This window comes from Haemaphysalis longicornis, unplaced genomic scaffold, assembly GCF_048455015.1.
Source record: "Haemaphysalis longicornis isolate Haplotype H1 unplaced genomic scaffold, Haemaphysalis longicornis Haplotype H1 scaffold_6, whole genome shotgun sequence".
NCBI lineage: Eukaryota > Metazoa > Arthropoda > Arachnida > Ixodida > Ixodidae > Haemaphysalis > Haemaphysalis longicornis.
This window is the reverse complement of record NW_027526407.1, coordinates 61,192,119-61,215,568: the sequence shown is the minus strand read 5'-3', so window position 1 is coordinate 61,215,568 and position 23,450 is coordinate 61,192,119. Positions and strand designations below refer to the sequence as shown.

The window sequence follows — 23,450 nt, the reverse complement described above, 5'->3', positions numbered from 1 at the left end:
CCTTTATTGTTGTCATAAAAGTTCTCTTTCAGGATCTCTTGTTTGCTTGCTTTATAGATGCACAGTGATATCCCTTATTTTCCATTAATTCTCACCGACCACATGACCGTCTCTGTTTCCTGCACTTGCTTTTTAACTGCCGGCCATTGTTTATTTACCACGAGTCAAGTTATATTAATCGCCAGCTTTCGCGTACGTCCTCTTCCGCCATTGGGTGTCCACACTTTTAAGGTACAGGTACCTGGGCCATAATTCTGGCTGCCCAGTTCTTCTCACCTAAATGTCTAAGCCGCTCCTCAAAACGTATACTTTGCAATGAGGACTCTACCTGCAATGCGAACTCTTGCAGGTAGAGTCCGTCAACGTATTTTACTTTACAAAGTATTTGCAGTGACTCCATGTAGGTACCTTAACGCTGTCCCCCAGGAGAACGTTACCGTCTCCGTCCTGTACCTGATTCTGCACCTCTTTAGTTGTCGTTCCCAATGTTTTTAAATGATTTCAGAATATTTGGTGGGCGCTCTTGTCCTTCTTACGTATACCTGATACCCATATCTTTTTTACTTGCACTTTTGATCTTCGCTTGTACTAGTTTCTGCACCTCCAATTTCTTTTATCGGGACCGGCTCCCCGTAACTGCACCTCTTCTTCCTGATATCCCATTTGTTTTGCCTTTCTGTGCAATCTAGAAGCCCGTTGTCGCACTTCAATAGCCGATTTAATTCCTTGTCCCACCAGTTTTGTGGTTTTCTTTTACCCCTCCAGCGGTTTTTTTTTTTCTTGCTTTTTTTCCCCACAATTTCGTGGGCTGGGCCTCTAATTCCTCTAAATCTCCTTCGATGCTGTTGACGATGTCTGCCATCTGTTTCTCGCTTAATTTCGGGAGCCCGACCTCCGGTATTTCCTGCCTAGCCCCTTCACTGTCCACTGTCCTGCCCAACGTTTATAGATATCTATAAACGTTGGTCCTGCCTAAAGTCCCTTCATCTAAACGCCGATCCTATTCTAGTTCATTCTAGTCCTGCCCACGGTCCTGCCCACTTACACCGTGGTCCTGCCTAGTACCTCCACTACCTCCACGGTCCGCGAAAGCCCAGCGCCATCGCGAGCTCATCCGCTGGCGCCACCTGCACGGAGGAATTGGAAACAGTGCGGTATTTACATGTGCTGACAGTGTTGTGCATCGGTGCGCATCATAGAGTTTCGTACTATTTGTTATTTGTGTGCACTATTAGTATGAAACTCTAAAGTGAGCATAAAGCTTCATGAAACTCTATGGGTGTGTGGCGCCGCGCCGAACTGTGTTGCAGATTCATGTAGTGTCCAGATATTCCGCGCACGGAGTAAGGTGTTATTCCGTGTATTTGGCACGCAGGGCGCGAGTCTGAAGCACGCTGCTGTGTGCCTCCCCAAAGAAGCCGGCTGCCTGGGAAGCTATCGCAGGATTCTCGGTGTTGCGTTACAGCGTGTACGAGCGCTGACGACGTGGTGCTATGATTGTGGTTAAACCGTCATCTTGCCATCCGTCCATGCACCGGTGTGTTGACGTGATTCGCAGGTCTTGTGTCCTGTGGGCAGAGCCGGGCTCCAAGAATACAACGGTGCCCTCGCATCCACCTGATTACGTGTCAGCGCCAACCGATGTCGACGAGGAACGCTACGAGAAAAAAAATTGGGCGGTGCTGACGTGATCCCTTTGGGCTGCACGTAGACGAGTGTGCTTATGTGAGGGGAGGTGTGGCCACGCGCCGTCGGTGTTTACATGCGCAGTGGTCGTGTTTGTTGAATAAGTTCTCCCTCCCACGAACAAAGAAACAGTCGGGAGTGACTCGGCCACCGCAGTTTCCCCACCGAGTGTGTGGTTGTAGTCTACAACGCAATGAGTATACTGTGTTGTTGTAGACGTCGAGGTGTTTGCCAGCTAGAAAATGATAAATGGAAGTACGAAGTGAATCATTGCTGGTAGGGGAAACATATCTGGCATTTCTTGCACGCTTTGATGACTGGAATAGCTATGCCATCAAACTGTTTCAAGTCCCACATGTTTTACCTCATGGTTGAGAGAAATTATATAGTTTTACAATGCCGGACCCCTAATTGTAACAACTTGCCTTCAGAATCATTTAACAATTTCGAAAATTATTTGGAATCAACAATTTATCGACGATCAAAGTGGGTGCATTTAAAAAAATTATGCGTGTGCTACACGACAAATTTCGCTTACAAGTACGCCTTACGTATTTACAATAGGGCAATCAGTAGGCAATTTGTTCAAAGTCCTTTGGAAGACCTTTGAAACGGCCTTGTAGCACAGGCATTACTCAAGTGGCATTGTGTGGGGGTATAGTTTGACGACCACTGTTTTCTGGGAAATGTTGGCTGCTACGGCAGAAAGATCATGCTTTTCATCCCCTGCCATCTTGGATGCAGTGGTCACTAGTTTCGTGCGATGTTTTGATGTTGAGCATCCCTTTAATTTAAAGCCTCCGTTTCGTGATTTGTGTAGGGTGAATGCACTGGGCTTTCAACCGCACAGCGGCGCTAGCTGCGCTGACTTCATTTGTGCGGTTGCGCACTTCCGCACGGACAGCCTGTTTCTCGACAGAAAATGTGGTTTGCGGCGTGGTGTTAGCAGAAACTGTTGTGGGGGTCATTTTTTTTTAATCCTTTATTCATGGGTTTGCGAATGCCTTTCAAAGGAGTAGCTAGCATTATTTTTGCATCGGAAAGCCGTACCGCGCTGTTCAAAGCCACGAACCCAAAACAAGCCTCACGATCGATATCGGCAAACATATCCGGTTCTTCACTGTTTTAAAGCAAAGGCTAGGGCAGAGCTCAAAGACGCTCTGGCTGGGTGCAATGAATGCACAAAGAAGGCATGGCTGATGGGAAGAATCAATGCCGAATCTGTGGCGAGAATTTCATTGCAGGTGAGGACAACGTGCCATTGAAGCTTACACCTTCCACTTCATCACATGGGTGAAAACTTGCGTGTTGCTTGAAGTGTTCACTATTTTGGCCAGCCAGTGTACGTTAGAGATGAGACAAACCCGATTGGGCACCCAACCTTTATCTGGGCTACTTCCGAGTGGTTTAAGGCAAACGCGCTGTGCGAGACCACTTGCTTGTCAGTTAATCGTCTTTTTCCAACCGTTTCTTCGCCTTTGACTGTTCCCTAATGGCCAAGCGTGTCCTGTGAGGTTGTCCTTCGTCAACAGTAAAAACACACAAACAAAAAGAAACTGCAGCTTGTACAAATAATGCAAGGCTGGAGAAACAGCAGAACCGGCGGCCCCTCTCCCTTCTTTGGAGACTCGGCTGTTGCACTTCACATGTATTTGCGAACTTGCCGCTGAAAGTTCTCCATGATTGGCATGCCACCCGCTGCGGTGGCTCAGTCGCCAGGGCGTTGTGCTGCTGTGCCCAAGGACGCGATTTCGACTCCCGGCCGCGGCGGGCACTTTTCTGATGGAGGCGAAAAGCACAAACACCCGTGCGTACGAGATTTCGGTGAAAGTTAAAGGAGCCATGAAGACAAAATACAAGTTGGGTTTGTTAGAAAGACTGCTTAGTCCCGATAACAATGCTACCAATATCATTGCAATCTTCGAACAAATAATGGAGATATTAAAGAAAACGTGTGAAGCAGTCGCGACCCCCTAGCCAATTTCCCGCAACTTTTCTATGACGTCACGGAACCTTGTTTGTGCGATTGGTGGCCGCCTAACTGACCTGTCGCGACGACACATGACTGGACGTCTGTAATGGGGCCTCCAGTTCCATTTGACCGCATCACTTGAATGCTAACGTGCAGTTAACGCACTGAAAAATATGTTTTATTGTTGGCCAGTATGGCATCATTCTTGCTCATAACACGTCACTGTGGCGCAAAATTTGAAAGTTTTTAAATACCTCTTGCTTTTTTTTTCGTTAAAAAACATCTTTTGTGGCTGTAATGGAGCTGAGTGAGATACTGAATCCTAGTTCTTTCGAATTAAATGAAGTTGTATTTTCTCTTCATGGCTCCTTTAATGATCGCCAGGTGGCCAAAATTAATTCAGAGCCCTCCACTACGGCACGCCTCATCGCCTGCGTTGCGTCGGCGCGTTAGACCTCGTAATCAATGTTTGGTAGGCCGGGATTGTTTTGTCTGCAGCCTTTCACATTTCTCCCAAAGTTGGCATGCACTAGAACCCGTTACAACCGGCTATGTGAACTTAGCGTCTGTGCTTCCCACTTTAGGTGCGAATGCACGTGAACTGGCGAGAACAGCACGTGGGAGATCACGCCACGAACGCTGGGCAGAGTGTTCTCAAAGGTTGAGCTGGCCGACACCGAGCGCTCCTCGTGAGGCGCATGCTGACATGCGCGCTTGGTGTTTTTTCTTGGTATCTTTTTCTGGTAACGCTGGAAAGGAGCCATGAAGAGAAAATATAACTTCGTGTAATTTGAAAGAACTAGGATTCAGTATCTCACTCATCTCCATTACAGCCACAAAAGATGTTTTTTTTAACGAAAAAAAAGCCAGAAGTATTTCAAAACTTTCAAATTTTGCGCCACAGTGTCGTGTTATGAGCAAGAATGACTTCATACGGACCAACAATGAAACACAATTTTCGGTGCGTTAACTACACGTTAGCATTCAAGTGATGCGGTTAAATGGAACTGGAGGCCCCATTACAGACATCCAGTCATGTGTCGTCGCGACAGGTCAGTTAGGCGGCTGCCAGTCGCACAAACAAGGTTCCGTGACGTCATAGAAAAGTTGCGGGAAATGGTCTAGGGGGTCGCGACTGCTTCACACGTTTTCTTCCATATCTCCGTTATTTGTTCGAAGATTGCGATATTGGTATCATTATTATCGGGACTAAGCAGTCTTTCTAACAAACCCAACTTGTATTTTGTCTTCACGGCTCCTTCAAACAGCTCTGCCGTTCAACAAGAAAGGCTTGGAAGTCATCAAGGGAATCCTGGTTGCACCAAGCGAAGGCCGTCGCTGCCGCACCCAATTTTTGACACTTGCATACCTCGCGACCGTCTCCACTCAGTCCCTTAGCATAATAGCTGAAGTTCAGTGGGAGCTCAGGTTGAGTGTGGCCACTTGTTCAGAACACGGTTGCCAGAGCAACTCTCTGGCAGGAAGCAGCAGGCCTGGGTGTGGCGGAAAAACACCAGCGGCTTGTCTCGCACGCCGCCACCGTGTAAAATATCGCCGCAGGTTTGGGTGGAGAAATTTTCCTAACTCTGGCCGTGGTCATTGAAGCAACGCGAAAAATCCCCGGCCATCTCCACTAATGCGAAACTTGGGGAGAGGCGAAGCATGCAGTGTATAGTTGTATTCTTGGTGCCTTGGCATTTTTGCCAACGGAGATGAAACCTTTGGAGGGTAGAGGTAGACAGCTTTGCTGTAAAAGTCTCGCATCTTTGAAGCACGAAGCTCCCTAGCTCTATAGTAACTGAGTGTCCTGGTGTTTTTTTTTAGTACGCGTTACAAAGCGTTCCAGCGCGAGGCGTGAACAAGTGACCCGGTGTTTTTTTACTATGTGTTTTCTGTTGTTTTAGTACCGTGACTACATGAAACGACGATTACGACGACAGAGACGCCAACAGCCCCAGCCCCTAAAATAAGAAAATCAGCGTGCAGGGATGACACCAACCTAGCACAAAGCAAACTGCATTTTGCCGCACCGCTGCCGCACACCTGTCCAACCATACAAATGGGGTCGGCACCACTGCACGTGTAGCGCTGCCGTGCGGTCGAGTGGCCAGTGTGAAAGTAGGACCGTTTGCTCAGCAACTTCTTAATTAAGGTGTGAAAATGTGTTGCAACCACGAAGATAGAAAAATACTTTAAATCTGTCGTGTATTGCATCACTTTTTTACACCTAAATATTCACCTAAATTACCTAGCTAGCAATAACGTAAGCGAAACATGTTTTCCCGTTCGTAGAAGTAGAGCTTGGGAACGTCTGATGGTACTGCATTTACGTCGTGCAATTGTACCAGGTGAAGTTATGCAGGAAGAACCGTGCGTTGATTCATTTGCTGTTTAATGTTAGTAGTAGCTCGTTGTTTGTCGGAAGTGATACAAACTGTGGACTAGTGCACATGTCTTGTCCATGCGATATTTTGTTCTGATATAGGTACAGGCCAGGCACTTGCCGACACGCTGCAGAACATTTATTAAACATGTTGGTATGCCGCATCCCACCCCTAAACCGACCTAAAATATACCAAACCGCCCTTAATTACAAAAAAAAAAGTGTAACAGAAGCAAGAGAAAATTTTATAAAGAAGAAATCGCGGGCCTCAAAAAAGTTTCTACTTTGCAAGGGCTCGAGCCCAGGCTGTTTATGCCCAATGTGGTTCTAGCCATTAGACTACTGAAGTGCCGAAAGCAGGGGTCTTTTACAGGTGCTCAAAACAATGGGAGTGTTCAAAGCAATCTAGCAGATGGCGCTTGGTGCTCTCAAGAAGTTTCGAGCTCACCCCCATAGGGAAACGGAATGGTGCCGTGTCCACCTCCCAATCGCTCGGGGGCAAAGGCATTGTGTTGTCGGAAATTAGGACACGAGTTCGATCTGGGTCCCAAGAGCCCTACGTTTGATGACAGTGTGTCAAAATTGTTGGGCATGTTTTAAAGATCCCTAAATGGTCTACATTAATCTGTCGCCCTCCAGTGCACTGTAGTGCACCTCATGGTCCAAATGTGGCGTTGGTGTGTGAAACGTTAAAATTTGAATCTTTGCGAGTGCGCCTCTAACCTTTTGGCACCGCTTTTACGCAGGTTTGTGGCAGATTTCTGACGTACAATAAAGCTACGCTATGTACAGTCGAACCTCATTTTAATGAAGTAGTATGGGGGAGTAAATTGGTTCGTTATGTCCGATATTCGTTGTAACCGTAGGGGTAAAAATGTGCTCTAATAAATCGGCAGTCTGGCTCGCGCAACAATCCTAGATAAAAAGAACGCATTGTTCTAGGCTTCGAACCCACCATAATCAGGGTAATCGATCCTTATCTGTCTCCTTGTGGCATTTCAAACTAAACGTACCAGAACCTGAGATCGTGAAATTGCAATCGGGAAAACAGGCCTGCGTTCTTGTTTACTTGAAGGGAGGGCGTGGCCTTTGCCTGGTGGCTTTTCGCAGTCTGAGCGGAGTTAAGTTTTTCACAGTGTCCACGCATTAAAGGGCCTTTCCTACTCGTGCAGTTTTTCAAGCTACTAAAACACGGTTGTTTTGTCCAACTTTCTTTTTAAGTTTGCTTTTAATATGCTAGCTGTCGAGTTTTTTGAGCCTCGTAGAAACCAGATATTTCTTCGTTGTAGCCAATATTGCGCGGCTCTCGAGGTTTCGGTTTCGTTATAAAAAAAAGCAGGTGTCATTGAAATTTAGTTCGTATTTAGTTCGCTATATCTCATATTTAGTTCGCTATATCCGATAATTCGCTATATCAGTGTTTGCTATAATGAGGTTCGACTGTAGTGCTTTTTTTCTGTGTAGCTGCTGTGGCAAAACTTACTACTGGTTTCAGTGCTGGGCACAAGCCAAATCGCTAAACAGCGTACGAAGTCTAGGGTTTGAACTCCTGTCATCACAACGGCTTTTTTCAGTAAAAGCAAATTCTTCGAAGAACAAATTCCTCGAGTGCAAGATTTTGGCGGACACCCAAGAGCTTCAGGTGGTCTAAATTAGAGCTCACCGCAGCAGCTTTGACACAAACACATTTACTTGAACGTTTACTTTTTAGGATGAAATTTGTGCACTTGTGACCAGTTTTCTGTTGTCTTTTTCAGGTCACCGTTGGAATGCAAATCAAGAAAAGCTTTCATGGTTCTGCCCCGGTTCTCTTTGCTTCGGTTCTGAAAATATCTGTTGCGAAAATTTGTTTAAAACGTGGTACAGTACTAATGAGTATAGTACCTGTTGTCCTACTTTTACCTTGGCTTTTTTGTTTTCGCTTTTCTGATGGAGGGGAAAAGCAATAACGTCCGTGTGTACAAGATTTCAGCGCACGTTAAAGATCCCCAGATGGTCAAAATTAATCCGGAGCCCTCCACTACGGCGCGCGTTGCGTCGGCACGTTAAACCCCACATGAATCGTAGCTTGGCATTTTTTGTCATAAAATTTTGAAACTCTTTGTCTTCTTATAATATGCAAGTCAAAAGCTTTTTGTGGTTCCAACGTTGTCTTGCTTTAATGTAAAAGGAGTCATCTGTTTCAGTGCGGTAGTCTTGCATTATGAGAAGTTACCATTTCTGAGTAGTAATTTGGCATTTTCTCATCATTACCTAACGTAAAATGTGTCTTTGCAGAAGGGTTTGTAAATCAAACTAACTGTGGGTCCCCTAAATAAATGCTTCTGCCTGTCTGAGATTCACTGGAAAGTTTTATAATCGTAACATTGCTAGCAGTATAATATTCTGATAAGCTTTAAAGGATGACATTGCTTTGATTTGGGTATATCTGGGTATGTTCTACATTAATGTGATGTGCTGTCTCTTTGAATGTGTTCCTCTTGCATTTACTCGGCAGCGATTCAAGAGTTTTGTGAAGGCCAGCGAGGGTTTGCCCTATAACGCACAATACTGTCTGGTGACATGCGAAGATGGCTTTGAAGACAAAATACAAGTTTGGTTTATAACAAGGTTGCGTTCCCTTGATAAAAATGATAAAAAATTTTATCGCAAACTGAACACATTGCGGCAATATCAGGGAAAACAGATGACACAGCGGCGATACCCCAGGTACCTACTTTCCGGTGATATCTCAATGACATCACAGAATCTTGTTTGTGCAATTGAAGGCTGCCAATTAAAGGAGCCATGAAGAGAAAATACAACTTTGTGTAATTTGAAAGCACTAGGATTCAGTATCTCACTCAGCTCCATTACAGCCACAAAATAGGTTTTTTAACAAAAAAAAAGCAAGATGTATTTAAAAACTTTCAAATTTTGTGCCACAGTGACGTGTTATGAGCAAGAATGACGTCATACGGGCCAACAAGAAAACATAATTTTCAGTGTGTTAACTGCACGTTAGCGTTCAAGTGATGCGGTTAAATGGAACTAGAGGCCCCATTACAGACGTCCAGTCATGTGTCATCGCGACAGGTCAGTTAGGCGGCCACCAATTGCACAAACAAGGTTCCGTGACGTCATAGAAAAGTTGCGGGAAATTGCTTAGAGGGTCGCAGCTGCTTCACACGTTTTCTTTAATATCTCCGTTATTTGTTCAAAGATTCCGATGATATTGGTACCATTGTTATCGGGACTAAGCAGTCTTTCTGATAAACCCAACTTGTATTTTGTCTTCGTGAGTGGACGATTGTAGTAGGGCCTCTAGTTCCGTTTGATCGCATCACTTGAATGCTAACGTGCAGTTAATACACCGATAATTATGCCTTTATTGATGGCTCATATTGCATCACTCCGTCCCACTCCTGCCCATCACTGCAGAATGAAATTTGAAAGTTTGCGATATTTCTTGTGCTTTTTTTTGACAAATACTTCTTCCACAGCTTCAATGGAGCCAAGCGAGTTGCTCTTTCAAAGTGAACAAAAGTGTATTTTGTCTTCATAGTCCTTTTAATACTACAGTAAAACCCCATTACGAGAGACACTCAAGGGACCCAGAAAATGTGTCTCTTGTAACCAAAGTCTCTGGTATGCAATGCTGCTAACGTGGCAAACATAGGAAAACCAACCAAACCGCTTTCATTCAAATGTCTCTTATAACCAAGTGTCTCTTGTAGCGAAGTGTAACTGTAATGCTTTCTGTCGCTACTTTGGCTTGCAGACGGTACTTCTGTTGTTTTCTGTTTTTTTAGTCTAACCTGCCTTCTCCTTTCGAACGCTTTACATTGTTGCACGTGGGTTTGTTGCCCTGCTGTAGCGTAACGAAGTGAAAGTTGACCACGACTACCTTCCAACTAAAAAGGAAAATCAGTGTGCATTGGAATAGGGAATGTTTGCCCCTCTTTTCAAATCTGCTGTTAGCTTAGTGTCCCTCATTCTCCACGCTGTCCGTCATGCATTCTAGCCCACTGGCCGTTTTCTAGGCCATGAAATCTTAAAGGATAGGCTGTTTGACTTTCACGGTGTACGACATATTTATACGACATGCATTTATGTTCGCACTTCTACACATTGACCGTTTCATTGTCGGTCAAGCATTGCTGTTTTCAAACTAGCGGAAAAGACTGGGAAAGAAGATGGGACCAAAGTTGCCAAATATTTTTGCGCTCTCGAGGCACATCGTGTCGCTCAAATTTCGTCGGCATGTGTTTCTGTCACTGCTTGCATATGATTTCAATATTGTGTAGAAACTTCCTTTTCTAGTGAGAATAAGTTTTAATCTATCTTGCGAGGTCAAACCATTGATCATTTTATTGTCGGTCAAGCATTGCTGTTTTCAAACGAGCGGGAAAGACTGGAAACGAAGATAGGGCTTCCGCTCTGCAGTTTGAAAGTTGTGAACCCGGGAGCCCAAATTTTTAGGCTACTGAAGTTTATTGACGTTTCGTCGTGTTTGTGTTTCGTCTTGTTGAAGATGCAGGTGGTGACGTCACTCGTGGGCTTGCCGTCCTGGCCTGTGAGCTGTGTGGCCAGTGCTTTGCGGCGCACGATTACCTGGAGAAGCATCAGCGGCAGGAGCATGGAATACGGCCGAAGGGCAACTATCAGTGTTCCTACTGCCCCTTCACCCACGACTGGAAGTAAGTAGTGGTGACACGCTTCCCCTCCATTGTTGGTTGTTCATCTGCTAGTTTATCAGTCTGCTTATTTACGTAAGAAGGCCATGAAGACAAAATACAAGTTGGGTTTATTAGAAAGACTGCTTAGTCCCGATAACAATGATACCAATATCATCACAATCTTCGAACAAATAACGGAGATATGAAAGAAAACGTGTGAAGCAGTCGCGACCCCCTAGCCAATTTTCCGCAACTTTTCTATGACGTCACGGAACCTTGTTTGTGCGATTGGCGGCCGCCTAACTGACCTGTCGCGACGACACATGACTGGACGTCTGTAATGGGGCCTCTGGTTCCATTTGAACGCATCACTTAAATGCTAACGTGCAGTTAAAGCACTGAAAATTGCGTTTTATCATTGGCCCATATGACGTCATTCTTGCTCATAACACGTCACTGTGGCGCAAAATTTAGAAGTTTTTAAATACTTCTTGCTTTTTTTTTGTTAAAAAAGCATCTTTTGGGGCTGTAATGGAGCTGAGTGAGATACTGAATCCTAGTTCTTTCAAATTAAACAAAGTTGTATTTTCTCTTCATGGCTCCTTTAAGGGGGCAGGCAGGTGGGCCTTTTGGGCTGAAAACCGGTCAAAAAATCGTCTTCTCGAAAATAGCATTTGCAGCATTCACGGCGATTTCTCTATCAGTCTGCAAATTTCCTCATCATAAGGCACTACATTTTACTGTAATTAGCATTTTAAAGTGCACTGTACAAACAGTGCTACGTTTCTAAAAAACAGTGTTAGAAAACAAAACAGTGCTACGCTTTTTTGATAGGCAGCAATTGTTTATGAAGCAGCGCATGTGTTGAGAGAGAGAGCGAGTAACTAACAGGGTCATGAAGACAGAATACAATCTGGTTCAATTTGAAAGAACTACAGTCAAACCCGTTTATAGCAAACTGCAATATGCACCGCGATTAGTTCGATATATCTAATAGTTCGATATAGCCGAACCCGCCTATAACGAGCTTATTGTTACGAGTTCGCAATCCGCGGGTGCCCCCCCCCCTTCACCAACTCCGCCATCCGCGTATGCAGAAACGAACACACTACAGTAGGCATTACCATACCAAAATAATCCATTTATTGCAAGTAATAAAGCTACTTTCCGCTACTTCCCACGTTGCAAAAAAAGCGGCGATTTTTGTTTTCACTATACCCAGCTTTCTCGCTCAAAATTCCGATCTCTCAGGAACCTAGGGAAACCACTTCAGGACAGTGATATTTGGCACAAAGCAAGACGCCAACCTGGAGATGAAAACACTAGAAGTACTTTCCAGGATTCTGAATATTTTATGTGCAATTCGCTGTCAAATCTTACTCCCCATGCATTTCTATGGGATAGTTTCCATGGCTCAGGAACTTAGCTGCAAAACGTGCAAGACTTGAAACTGTGCGCAAAGCAAGTTTTCACCCCCAATATTAGCAGCGCAAAATAACTTTCAATTACGATAAATAACGGCAAAGTAATCGCTGTTGAAAGGACTGCCATGAGCGGGAAAGCTGCACATTTCGTTTTGGCGGCTTCAACTAACATAGCATTCTCTACCCGAAACATTGTTTGCACCAGTTCGAGTCCGCGTCCTCAAAAATCTAAGAAGCATTGGCGGAGCACATCAACTGCCGAAGGCGCTTCATTATAAGCGTCGGACGGATTTCACTCGCGGCATCATCGGGAACGTTGGCGAGCTCTTCCCAAAGTTTACCGATGCTGCTGTCTTGGTCTGGACCCGCTGACTGGGCGGGTTCCGTCGCGAGTCCCGCGCGTCGGAAACAGGTACGGAAAGTGTCGGGCGCCACGTCGCTCCGTGCGAGGTCTCAGTCGCGGCTCTTGCTCCGTGGTGGCGGCCAATCCACATCTCAATCGCGGCTCCGAGATCATGCATTTCGGCGACCATTCTAGGCGCCCACAGTTCGATATATCGGATGTGAACTTCGTTATAAAGAATATGTTTCCCATGTATTTCTGTAACTGAATTATTTCTGTTCGGTATATAGCATAATTCGCTCTATCCGGGTTCGTTATAGCCGGTTTTGAATGTAGTAGTTTTTGGTAAGTTACTAAGTTCTTTTATTCCAGTCAGAAGGGGCATTTTTTTTTAACTTAAAATATGAGTGACTTTATTTTTTTCTTCAGACATGAATTGCCTTATCATACCAAGACTAGGAGATGCTAATGGTAGGGAAGGGAGGGGGGGGGGGTTTTGGGCCTTCCTCCTTTTCCCTTCCCCCCTTTTGGAGCCTCTATGTCTGACATTGCGCTTCTGACATCGCGCTTTACCACAGCTTCCCACTAGTACATGGAGTCATGCGCTTGAAGTATGCGTAAGTGATGTTTGTGCAGTCGAGGGGTAGGATTTAAAGCTTAACAATGTTAGTACAACAGCTCAAATGTTTACATATGAAATTTACCGTTGTTGAGACAAAAGAAAAATGAGTGCCCATATAATATAGGTGGCGGAATCTCCAAGCTTAGCCACAAGACCTTCGTTTAGTTCATATTGCAGACAACTGAAACACAAGTCTAGGTTGAAAGAAGTGGAGGAATGGAATAATATCAGTGAACGAAAAGATGGAGTGAGTTCTGTACGACAGCAGCACAGCACTCGTGCATGCGATTTTCTGACGTACTTCATAGTTTTAGAAGGGTGAAAACGCTGAAAAAAAAACAATCATTCTGATGGTTTGTTGGCTGTAATTACCAACCTGTTTTTGTTCTAATGATCTCGAAAAATGACCGGCATAGTTCCATTGTTTCTGCTTTTTAATAGTTGAAAATTCCGAACTCTTGTTACAACAGACTTCATACATGATTATTTGGGAAGTGTGTTGTGCGCGTGCGCGAAACGGGTCACCTCAGCGATGACACCCTCCTCTCCCAATCCGCTCCCAACAGCATCCCTCTTTAATGCAGTGCCATCTCGCGACGTGCGGAGCACTCATCGCTGAGGCGGCACGCGTTGCGTAGTCCGCGGCGGCAGGCCACAGCGGGCGCATTTCGGCTGCTTCACAACAGCGCACGCAATTGGGAAGCAGCTGACGTTCTGACGCTAGCCCTTAGACTGTGTGCTTCGAAAGAAAGAAAGACCGTATAAACATTACAATTACATTACAACATTACATTACAAGCAAACGCACAACAGAGCACAAACAAAAATAATCAAAAAAAGGAATTTTCTTCTTAACCCTTTGAGGGCCGAATTTTTTCGCTGAATGCGACCTCCCCGGGTTGATTTTTTTATTGCTGATTTAAATTCTCTGGATGTATCTATTTCGAGAAAAAATTATCCTAATTTTTTATGGTGACCGTAAAGTGACAAAAAATCTTTCGTGTTGTTAGATACATGTGATTTAGTCATGAGTAACACAAGAAAAATTCTAAATAAAAACGAGAGAGTAACAAGCTGGCACATTTTGAGTGAATCGAAATCAGACAGACATCAGTTTTGCGGGTGCAAAAACCGGGAAGCGCCCGGAAGACAATACCAAAACCAGCCGCTGCACCCACGCGCGTGCGCGCGCGCAGTCGGGTGCGTGAGCGATAGTCGGCGCACCGCTCCTAAAAAAAACAAAAAAAGGAGAAAAAAGCCTCATCAGCACGGAGGAAATATCAGTTTCGCAGGCGCCCTTAGTCTGTGGCAGGCCCGAAAAGCGAGAAAAAGCGAGGCCCAAAAATACCCAGCGCGCCCCCTCGTTACCTGATGTGCAAGCGATAGCCGGCACGCCGCTGAAGTAAATTATAAAAAATAAAAAGAAGAGCCATCGGTGCAAGAGAATAATTTGATGTATTTCCGCAGTGTGGCAGCACATGCCAAGCCAGAGAAGTTGGCGAAAAAGACGCGCTTTTTAAACTTACAAGTGATGACGTACATATGTTATTCACCATTTTGAAGGTGTTTGCAGAGGACGTATATGTACGTCCGTAACCCTGAAAGGGTTAATGTTATGCTCATTTTTTTTCTAGGGAAATTGTAAAGTGCCAGGTTGTCGTGTCGAGAGAATACATTAAAGCTAGTCGGCCCAGAGACTGCAAAATAATTATTCGATGTTAGGCAAAGCTAGCGCCCTTGCTTGCACCTGGGATGAAGTAGTAATAGTAGTAGTAATAATGAACCTTACAAGTAAGTGACTTGCATTTCGTCCTTGGTGGTTGCGTCCCTAGTCCGCGGGATGCCCAGGACCCTGGGCTCAATTCTTTTCTGGGGGGCATGCATGACACAGAAGTTACAAAATAACAGTAGAGGCATAAACTGCAAAAAAAGCTACAAAGCATTCACCGTTTGCACGCACCATGAGGAAATATACCAGTGTAAATAAAATTGAATGACATGCAAAAACAATCATCTTCATGGTGTGTTGACATAAGTAAATTATATATGGGTCAATTTAATGTACATTGTTGCAAGTTGCACATTGCTGCAAGTTCTACAAAACACAGTAAATGGAAGCTATTGTATGCGCGAATGGTGCTGCTAGTTTTTTGTTTTTTATGTTTGTTTTTCGGTTACGCTCGCGTGCGGTAAGCATGCTGTTCAAGGATATTCGACATTTAGCTTTCCCTTTTTTTAGGTGATTTTTATAATGCTGCTTGAGAAACTGGTAAAGATGCTGAGCGCTGAATATTATGTCAATTGCGGTTGGTCTCGAGTAATATCTCTTGATGAATCTCAACACATTCACCATTAACGGTTGTCTTGACAGTCTGCTCAATGAACTGCGGACTCAAAGTGCATATCGCAAACCGCACTTGCGTCGTCGAGGTCTCTGTCGGCTCTTTTGACAAGTCGTGACCACATCGGCGTCAGCCGGAACTCGAAACAGGGACCACGCTTGTTTGAACGACCGATTTCCGGTGTTACAGTTGGGCCCAAAACACATGCGGTCGTGCTTGTCCCGCCGTCCCCCTAGTTCTCGTCACACCAGCACACGACGAGCACATTATTGGTCGCAGGTTCTAAAAAGGGGTTGAAATTTTAACCACCTTACACGCCTGCAACAAAACATGCGAGCGCCACTGCAGTGTATCGTTAGGCCGGCCGTCGCAGCTTCTGCAGCCGTCATAGCATCCCTCTTCCTGGTGGCGCCCCTACCGGCCCGCCGCGATTTTCATCGCGGCAGTGACCCCTTCGCTCCCATTGTTTGGCGCCGAGGACGACACACTTCCCAATTCTAGTACACTATATTCCCACACTGCCTGCCCAGGCGGCTGCTAGGTAAAAATTTTGGAGGCGGGGGAGAAGAGTTGTTGATGCGATTTCCAGATAGTGCAGTTACTTGAGAATTCTTTGCGGGTCTTCTGGTTCACAGGACAAAGTGGTGTCACGTGCAACTTCAAAGTGGCTCAGATAGTGTCAGACTATAACAACATTGCTTTGTTGTTCGCTACATCTGCACCATTCAAGTGGTTTACGATAAGGTCGTTAACTGGTGGTTTCACAAGCTGGTGCTTTTGGAATTTCTCTTTTTGGTCTAAAGTGTCTTTTTACTAATGGGCGTGCATCTTGCTAGTGAGGAAGGTGGGGGGCTGAAAAGGGTAGCAGTCAACACATCTTTTGGGTTCATCGAGCGAAGGTGACCTCATCCAGTTCTCAAGATATCAACATGAACAGCAGCTGTACGTTGGTACTTTGTACCCCATTGGTACTTTGTACCCAGGGCTCTAAGCTGAAAGTTGTGGGTTCGATTCCAAGCCTTGGGGGCTGTTTGTCTGATCACCGTGAAACAGAAAAATGCCTGTATTGAAATTGCAGCCGCACAGAAATCCTAATGGTGGTCTAGATTAATTTGTAGCTCCACCGTATTATGTTCCCCATAGCCCAGTTGTCGCTTCAATGCCTGAAACGTCGACTGGAATGTTTTATAGGGAAGCTTGTATGCCTTGTATTTTTATGTACACGAACACTCCTGAGGCTCTACGTCACTTTCAAGCACGAGGTGTTGGAAAAAGAATGTCCCGCTGTGTGTGCTATACTCGGTGACGACTTAAAAACAACACCGGAAGTTGCCGCTGTGCCTTATCACCGTAGCCGGATGTTTCTCCGTGCGGCGCAAGTAGGGCGTTACTGGGAATATTTCGAACATTGCGTGAGCCGTTCCCGTGATTTTTTGGACTTAAAATGCTTATAAACGACTCCAGTGACGACAAACAAACTGCGTGAGACAAGGCAGACGATATCACGCATTCATAGCAAACCTCTTTCAAAACGCGTGCGCACTGCCGTCACGGGTCCGGCGCTTTGGCGGAGTGATACACTACATGAGGTGGTGCCGTTCTTGAGTTGTAACTGAGTATAGTATTAGCATGCCGTCACCGTGAAAGTCGGAACGCCATTCAAACCATGATTGCGACCTCGAGCTTAAGCACTTATTCACTTGGATAGGCAACTTGAGTAATCGTAATTGAGTACTAATAGGCATCCGGAGTTAAGTAATTGGCACCATTTTTGAGATCAGGAGCGTCAAAATAAAAGCGTATGTGTATTTATCTTTCTTACAGCGTGTCCCCACTTGCAGAAAAAAGGCACATGCGATGCTGCACCTTCAGACTATGCTTCGAAAGATACGCTTTTGCGGCAACATTTCTCTGCCGTGCAAGAATGGGTCTCAAACACATTTTTGGCGGTACGGTGCTGCTGGTGTCACTTTCTACAGATCCGAGCGAGCCCAATCAGAGGTGCTGCATGCGATGTGCGCACCGAGGTCAAAGCTCTCACCTGCTCTCCACTCAAAGCAGCAGGCCAAACACGTAGAGTTTTTAGGGGGGCCATCGTTTGTGCACTGCCAACATAAGCCTCGCCAATATAGTGAAGGGATTTGTCAAGACTGTACGAGTGTTTCCTTTCATTTGCAATAAGTCCCACTCTGAATATAGAGACATGCGTGTCAAAACAAACTGCAGGGATACTCCACCGCAAAGCACAAACTGCGCACTGGGCCCTTGAAGCCTTCACGGGTGGGCCCACGCATGCCGTTCCCTTGTCTTTTGCACATGGCAATGTCATGATAGCAGCGAGAACGGCCATCTTTCGCACGTGGCAATGTCATGATAGCAGCAAGAACGGCCAGTGTTATGCACGATGCGGCAACCAATTGTCATCACCTGTCATTTTGCACGAAGGGACCAAGCATGTAACGTTTTCTGTTGACTACGTGGAAAACGTAATCTTTGCAGACGGGGTGGAGCAGCGGCCAAGATGCGGGGGAATTCTCACGTGCTCCCAAGACATTTCGCGAGAAAGTGAGAAGTCACGGTTACGCGGTTCTCTCCGCTACCGCAAATTCTCAGTGGTGTGGCATGCGTTTTGTAACCCTTTCACTTCGGTGATGTACCGGTACGTTTTCGCATTTCCCCTCCGCAGTATCACTGACGTACCGGTACGTTCTCCACTGTGCATTCAAAAAATAGCACCATAGTGCAAAGCGGGCGTGCCTGGACTGTTCGCGCCATCTGTCGAATCTTTCTAGTAGCTCGTATTTTCACTCGCTAGCTCTCCTCGATGGTTTATTGAAGAGTACGGAGCGACTGCACCCACTCTTTGTTGCTGGAGGGGCTTGGTTGCTTTGCGCGCTGTACTCTGTTGGGATGAGTGACCATGCGGCACGCGTGCGATTATGGGCGCAAGGGTTGTTGTGCCATCTGCAACGGGTTTCTAGGTTTTTAAAGATGATAGTCTTTTTTGGGCTACTTAAACCCAGAAATTTTGATCTGTCTCTGTCTGTCTGTGTGTCTGTCTGTCTGTCTGTCTGTCTGTGACTTGATTCAGCCACCCGGCCAAAGTAAAACAATGCCTGTGCAATAGTCTTATATAGTCACAGCTAAATCTACCCGTCTAAGTCTGGTGTAATGTTCATACTTGTCAACATTGTTGAAGAACAAGACATTATGCAAATATAAGGCAACAAATTAATGCAGAAGTGATATTTGCAGTGTTCCCTTATAAAAAATCATACATGCTTGACTTTTGCGAAATTAAATACTTCATCAACTGTAGAAAAAACATTCCCTCCGCTGTCGCCTGCTGTCACCCGCGCCACTATAGCTTCTGGCGCCATTTTAAGAAATCAACCGGCAACAGTTACGGAAGGTTCCACTAGATAGGTTCCACGTTCTGCTTGCAACGCACGTGGAGTAGGGAAATGCGGTTCTATAAACGTTGAAGTAGGGCGCCTCGATTCACGCGTGTCTTCGCCGTACGGCAGCGCTGGCATCGAAACACCCGGTTTTGAGCAGTGGAACGCGGGAAATTTAAAACGATTTAAGCAAACCTTTGGCGTCTTTACCTTGGGAGGAGCGCGACGCAAGAGGAACAACATGAGAGGTGAGCGGGAATGCGAAGGGAGGCATGTACTTGGCACAAGTCGATAAAGACTATCATCTTTTGACGGCTATTGCAACGAAAGGAGGAGATACGCGGCCAATTTTTTTTATTCTGTTGCCGCGTCTGCTGTGGCATGCCAGGTTGACCTGCACTAGTGCCTCTCCAATCGACCGAAACGATTCAATCGCGGCTTTCGCTCGCTCATTTCTGCGCATTGTGCGAGCTGCTGAAAGTGCACCCTCTATGCGTGCAGTTACTTTTGGATGGCTGACCGTGCGGGGCCTTCAGCTGCAGACAGGAGTGATGGTTCTTCAATTCTGATCCGAATACGAGCCGACCTTGGATTCGCATTCTGAGAGTTTCTCACCCGAGGAAGGGGTGCGAGTTCCAATGTGTCAGATTCTGACGTTGAAACGGTAGGGTCACCGTCCCAGAAATGTGCATATGGCAAACTGAAAATATCTGCAAGAAACGAGATTCCTCATCCACGCTCTTTCCTTTCGACGCGTTACGTTCCGGATGCTGTCATAGTCAAATAAATCGCTATGTTCCTTCCCTGATATTTTGGAGACCAAGGGGGTGCGCCCCTGGGGGGTGTGTCACGGCCAGAAACACCCGACAGTGAAAGGGTTAAGTGCGCAGAATTGCGCGCGCTTATTTCTGCAAGGCCAAGTTCTTACTTAGGCCAAGTTGTGACGCCGGATCCAAGCCATGAGGCAGAGATAATTAGAAGGATAAGAATGGGGTGGAGTGCATTCGGCAGGTATTCTCAGATAATGCGTGGCAGTCTACCATTGTCCCTGAAGAGGAAAGTGTATGACAGCTGGATCTTACTGGTACTCACCTACGGGGCAGAAACTTGGAGGCTCAGAAACTCGGGGCAGAAACTTAGTTACACTTAAATTTAGGACGACTCAGTGTGCAATGGAACGGAATATGATAGTTGTAACATTAAGGGACAAGAAGAGAGCGGAGTGGGTCAGGGAACACGCGCGTGTTAAGGACATATTAGTAGAAATTAAGAAGAAATGGGCGTGGGAAGAGCATTGCGAAGGAAAGATAACCGTTGGTCATTAAGGGTAACAGAGTGTATCCCTAGAGAAGGCAAGCGTAGCAGGGGGCGGCAGAAAGTTAGATGGGCAGATGAGATCAAGAAGTTTGCAGGGATAAATTGATCACAGTTAGCTCAAAACCAGGGTACTACTTGGAGATTAATGGGAGAGGTCTTTGCCCTGCATTGGGCATAGATAGGTTGGTGGTGATGATGATGATGATGATGATTTCTGCAAGTGAGGACATACCGCTGTAAGCGCTGAAGAGAAATGAAATTCATTCTTACCTTTCCCCAGAATTCTCTAACCTCTATGCCGTGTGCTGGAATGCCTCGCTGACCATCTACCTTCACGGAGCGGAATATTGGCTCATGTTTCTTTTTTTAATGATGAGATAATGCGGTGATCTGCAGGCGTTCCTGTTTCTCAACTTTTCCGTTCAATTTTCGACGCAGGGCGTCCGTGTTGAAGCACGAGCGGAGTCACACGGGCGAGCGGCCGCACGTCTGCGAGATCTGTCAGTCGGGCTTCCTGGAATCCACCCACCTCAAAGACCACATGAGGACGCACACCAACGAGAGGCCGTTCGAGTGCGACGTGTGTCACCTGACGTTCCGGAGGAGATCGTACATGGTGCGCCACCGACAGCTACACGACAATGCGAGGCCGTACGAGTGTCCGGACTGCGACAAGAGCTTCACCCAAAAGTGCCACCTACAGAAGCACCGATTGGCGATGCACGTGGTGGTGGATAATCGGAAAGACTCCTAGCATTGTGTTACTGAGCAAGCAGCTTCGTGCAACCTAATAAAACGTTTAGAAATTCAGCGTCCTTCCATTCTATGAAGTACGTACGAGCAATGAAGCTGCAGCATGTTTGTTTTACCTCAGTCAATCTATGAAACAGGACACATCTGTAATTTGCAATTGAAGCCGCCGCAGTGGCTCAGTGGCTAAGGCGTTGTGCTGCCGAGCACGAGGATGTGGGTTCGATTTCCGGCCGCGGCGGCCGCTTTTCTGATGGAGGCGAAAAGCAAAAACGCCCATGTGTACGAGATTTCGGCGAAAGTTAAAGGAGCCATGAAGACAAAATACAAGTTGGATTTGTCAGAAAGACTGCTTAGTCCCGATAACAATGATACCAATATCGTCGCAATCTTCAAACAAATAACGGAGATATTAAAGAAAACGTGTGAAGCAGTTGCGACCCCCTAGCCAATTTCCCGCAACTTTTCTATGCCGTCGCGGAACCTTGTTTGTGCGATTGGCGGCCGCCTGACTGACCTGTCGCGACGACATGACTGGATGTCTGTAATGGGGCCTCTAGTTCCATTAGACCGCATCACTTGAATGCTAACGTGCAGTTAACACACTGAAAATTATGTTTTATTGTTGGCCCATATGACGTCGTTCTTGCTCATAACACGTCACTGTGGTGCAAAATTTGAAAGTTTTTAAGTACTTCTTGCTTTTTTTTTCGTTAAAAACACATCTTTTGGGGCTGTAATGGAGCTGAGTGAGATGCTGAATCCTAGTTCTTTCAAATTACACGAAGGTGTATTTTCTCTTCATGGCTCCTTTAAATATCACCAGGTGGTCAAAATTAATCCGGAGCCCTCCGCTACGGCACGCCTCATCGCCTTCGTTACGTCGGCACGTTAAACCGTACAATAAATCAATTTGCAATTGAGCATACTTCTCAGCGAAAGCTGAACGGAAGTTGGAAGGACTAGAGCTCTATCCTAGCAGGGAAATATGAGGCTGCCCATTTCTCTCCCGTAGAAAAACTCGTGTATTGGGAGAAGACAGGAATTGTGTAACATTTATGACTTCACCGTGAACTACGTAATTATAAAAAGTCGATGAAGCTGGCATAATATTAGTGATCTTAGCGGCTGATTGTCTAATAAGAGGGTTGAAAGTTGGACTAGCTAGATGCGATTCATCCGTTAAAACAACAGCGCACAAACTAAACAGGATGGGAAGACAGGAAGACGTAACCAGCGCTGTGTGCTGGTGGTATTTTGTCTTGTGTTCCTGTTTTGTCTCGTTTGTGCGCCGTTGTTTTTATGACGATGGTCCTATCATTTGTTTAGTGGTAGTTTCGATAAAGCAAGAGTTGCAGCCATTTCTGTAACCATACGCCCTTCAAAGATGGCCTGCATTCACGGCAGCCGGGGAATTCGGTAACATTTTCAACTTCAGTGCGAACTAATTATGACAAGTAAATGAAACTTGACATAGTCAAAATACTCGTGTTGGCCTTGGTACGTCTCTTACACACTTTATTCGAAGGCCCCAACACATTCTTTAGGTCCACCTTTAGTTAGCTACTGCCAAGTATCTGCCAAGGTGTAAGGGATGTGTGTTGAATATATCATAGACCCAAATGCACCCAATCCTTCCGACTCTTATGTATTCTCCTTTAAAGATTGTCAATTTTAGGCATTGTCGCAATTGGTTACACCAAGGCTGGATTTTCACATGGTGGAGCATAATGCTTTTAAAATAATGTCAGGTTCTTCTCGACTGAAAGGATTCTGGTACCTTGTTTATTCGAATATAAGGCGAGGTTTTCGTCCAGAATCCGTAGTCTCAAAGTCATACCCCGCCTTATATTCAAAGCTCAGTGATTTGGCTATATGGCGAATTTTCGACTCTCCAAACTGCACCTCGCCTTATAATCGAATAAACACAGTATTGTCGTAGGTTACGCCACTTGCACTGAAACCCACAATTCCATGTTATATATTGTTCCGTGCACCCATTATGACCACTGGGAGGATCTCTCTGTATTCCACTTTCTACTGGTAATCTGCGATCAAATTTCGCTATTGGGTACCTACCCTGGACGTCTGCCTTGACAAGGTGCAAGAATTTCCTGGGGAGCCTGGAGTTCATGTTTGTGCAATCATTGATTAAACGTATTCTCCAGAGCAGAAGCTACGTTCAAGACGGTAAGTTTGTGCGTGGTTTTGATAATCTACTACGAATAAAAACAGGCTGCGAAGACGCCGCTTCGTTGTGAGCAAATTAACGACGACTTCGTCAGAATGTAAACCACACAAAATGATTAATCTGCCAATTTCAGTACGATTTATTTTTTACATACCCACGTTAGATAGAGATAGAAGTGTGCACGAATATTCGCAACTTTCGAATACTGAAGCAAATAACAATATTCGATTCAGCTTCGGATCGAATAGCACTGTTGGAAAATTTCTGGTAAATTTTCGAAGTATTTTGAAGCGCGAAGACATGCGCCGACGCTCTCCACTGCCGACGACGTGCTTTCCCACACAGCTCCGGTGACGTGCGGCTA

The 23,450-nt window shown here is 45.6% G+C and overlaps 1 protein-coding gene across 2 annotated transcripts; it reads left to right on the top strand.

Annotated features, from left to right (window-relative positions):
• Positions 1-1,165: 1,165 nt before the first annotated feature.
• On the top strand, positions 1,166-20,955 carry LOC144142789 (uncharacterized). Of its 2 annotated transcripts, none has more exons than XM_077674515.1 (4): positions 1,166-1,962; positions 7,799-7,901; positions 10,555-10,720; positions 20,584-20,955. In XM_077674515.1, exons 1-4 carry the CDS (start codon positions 1,936-1,938, stop codon positions 20,897-20,899), a joined length of 612 nt encoding a protein of 203 aa, XP_077530641.1. In that variant the 5' UTR covers positions 1,166-1,935; the 3' UTR covers positions 20,900-20,955. The 2 variants fall into 2 exon arrangements, with proteins under 2 accessions (XP_077530641.1, XP_077530642.1); XM_077674516.1 differs by having other exon boundaries at positions 1,168-1,962; positions 7,799-7,835.
• Positions 20,956-23,450: the final 2,495 nt, after the last annotated feature.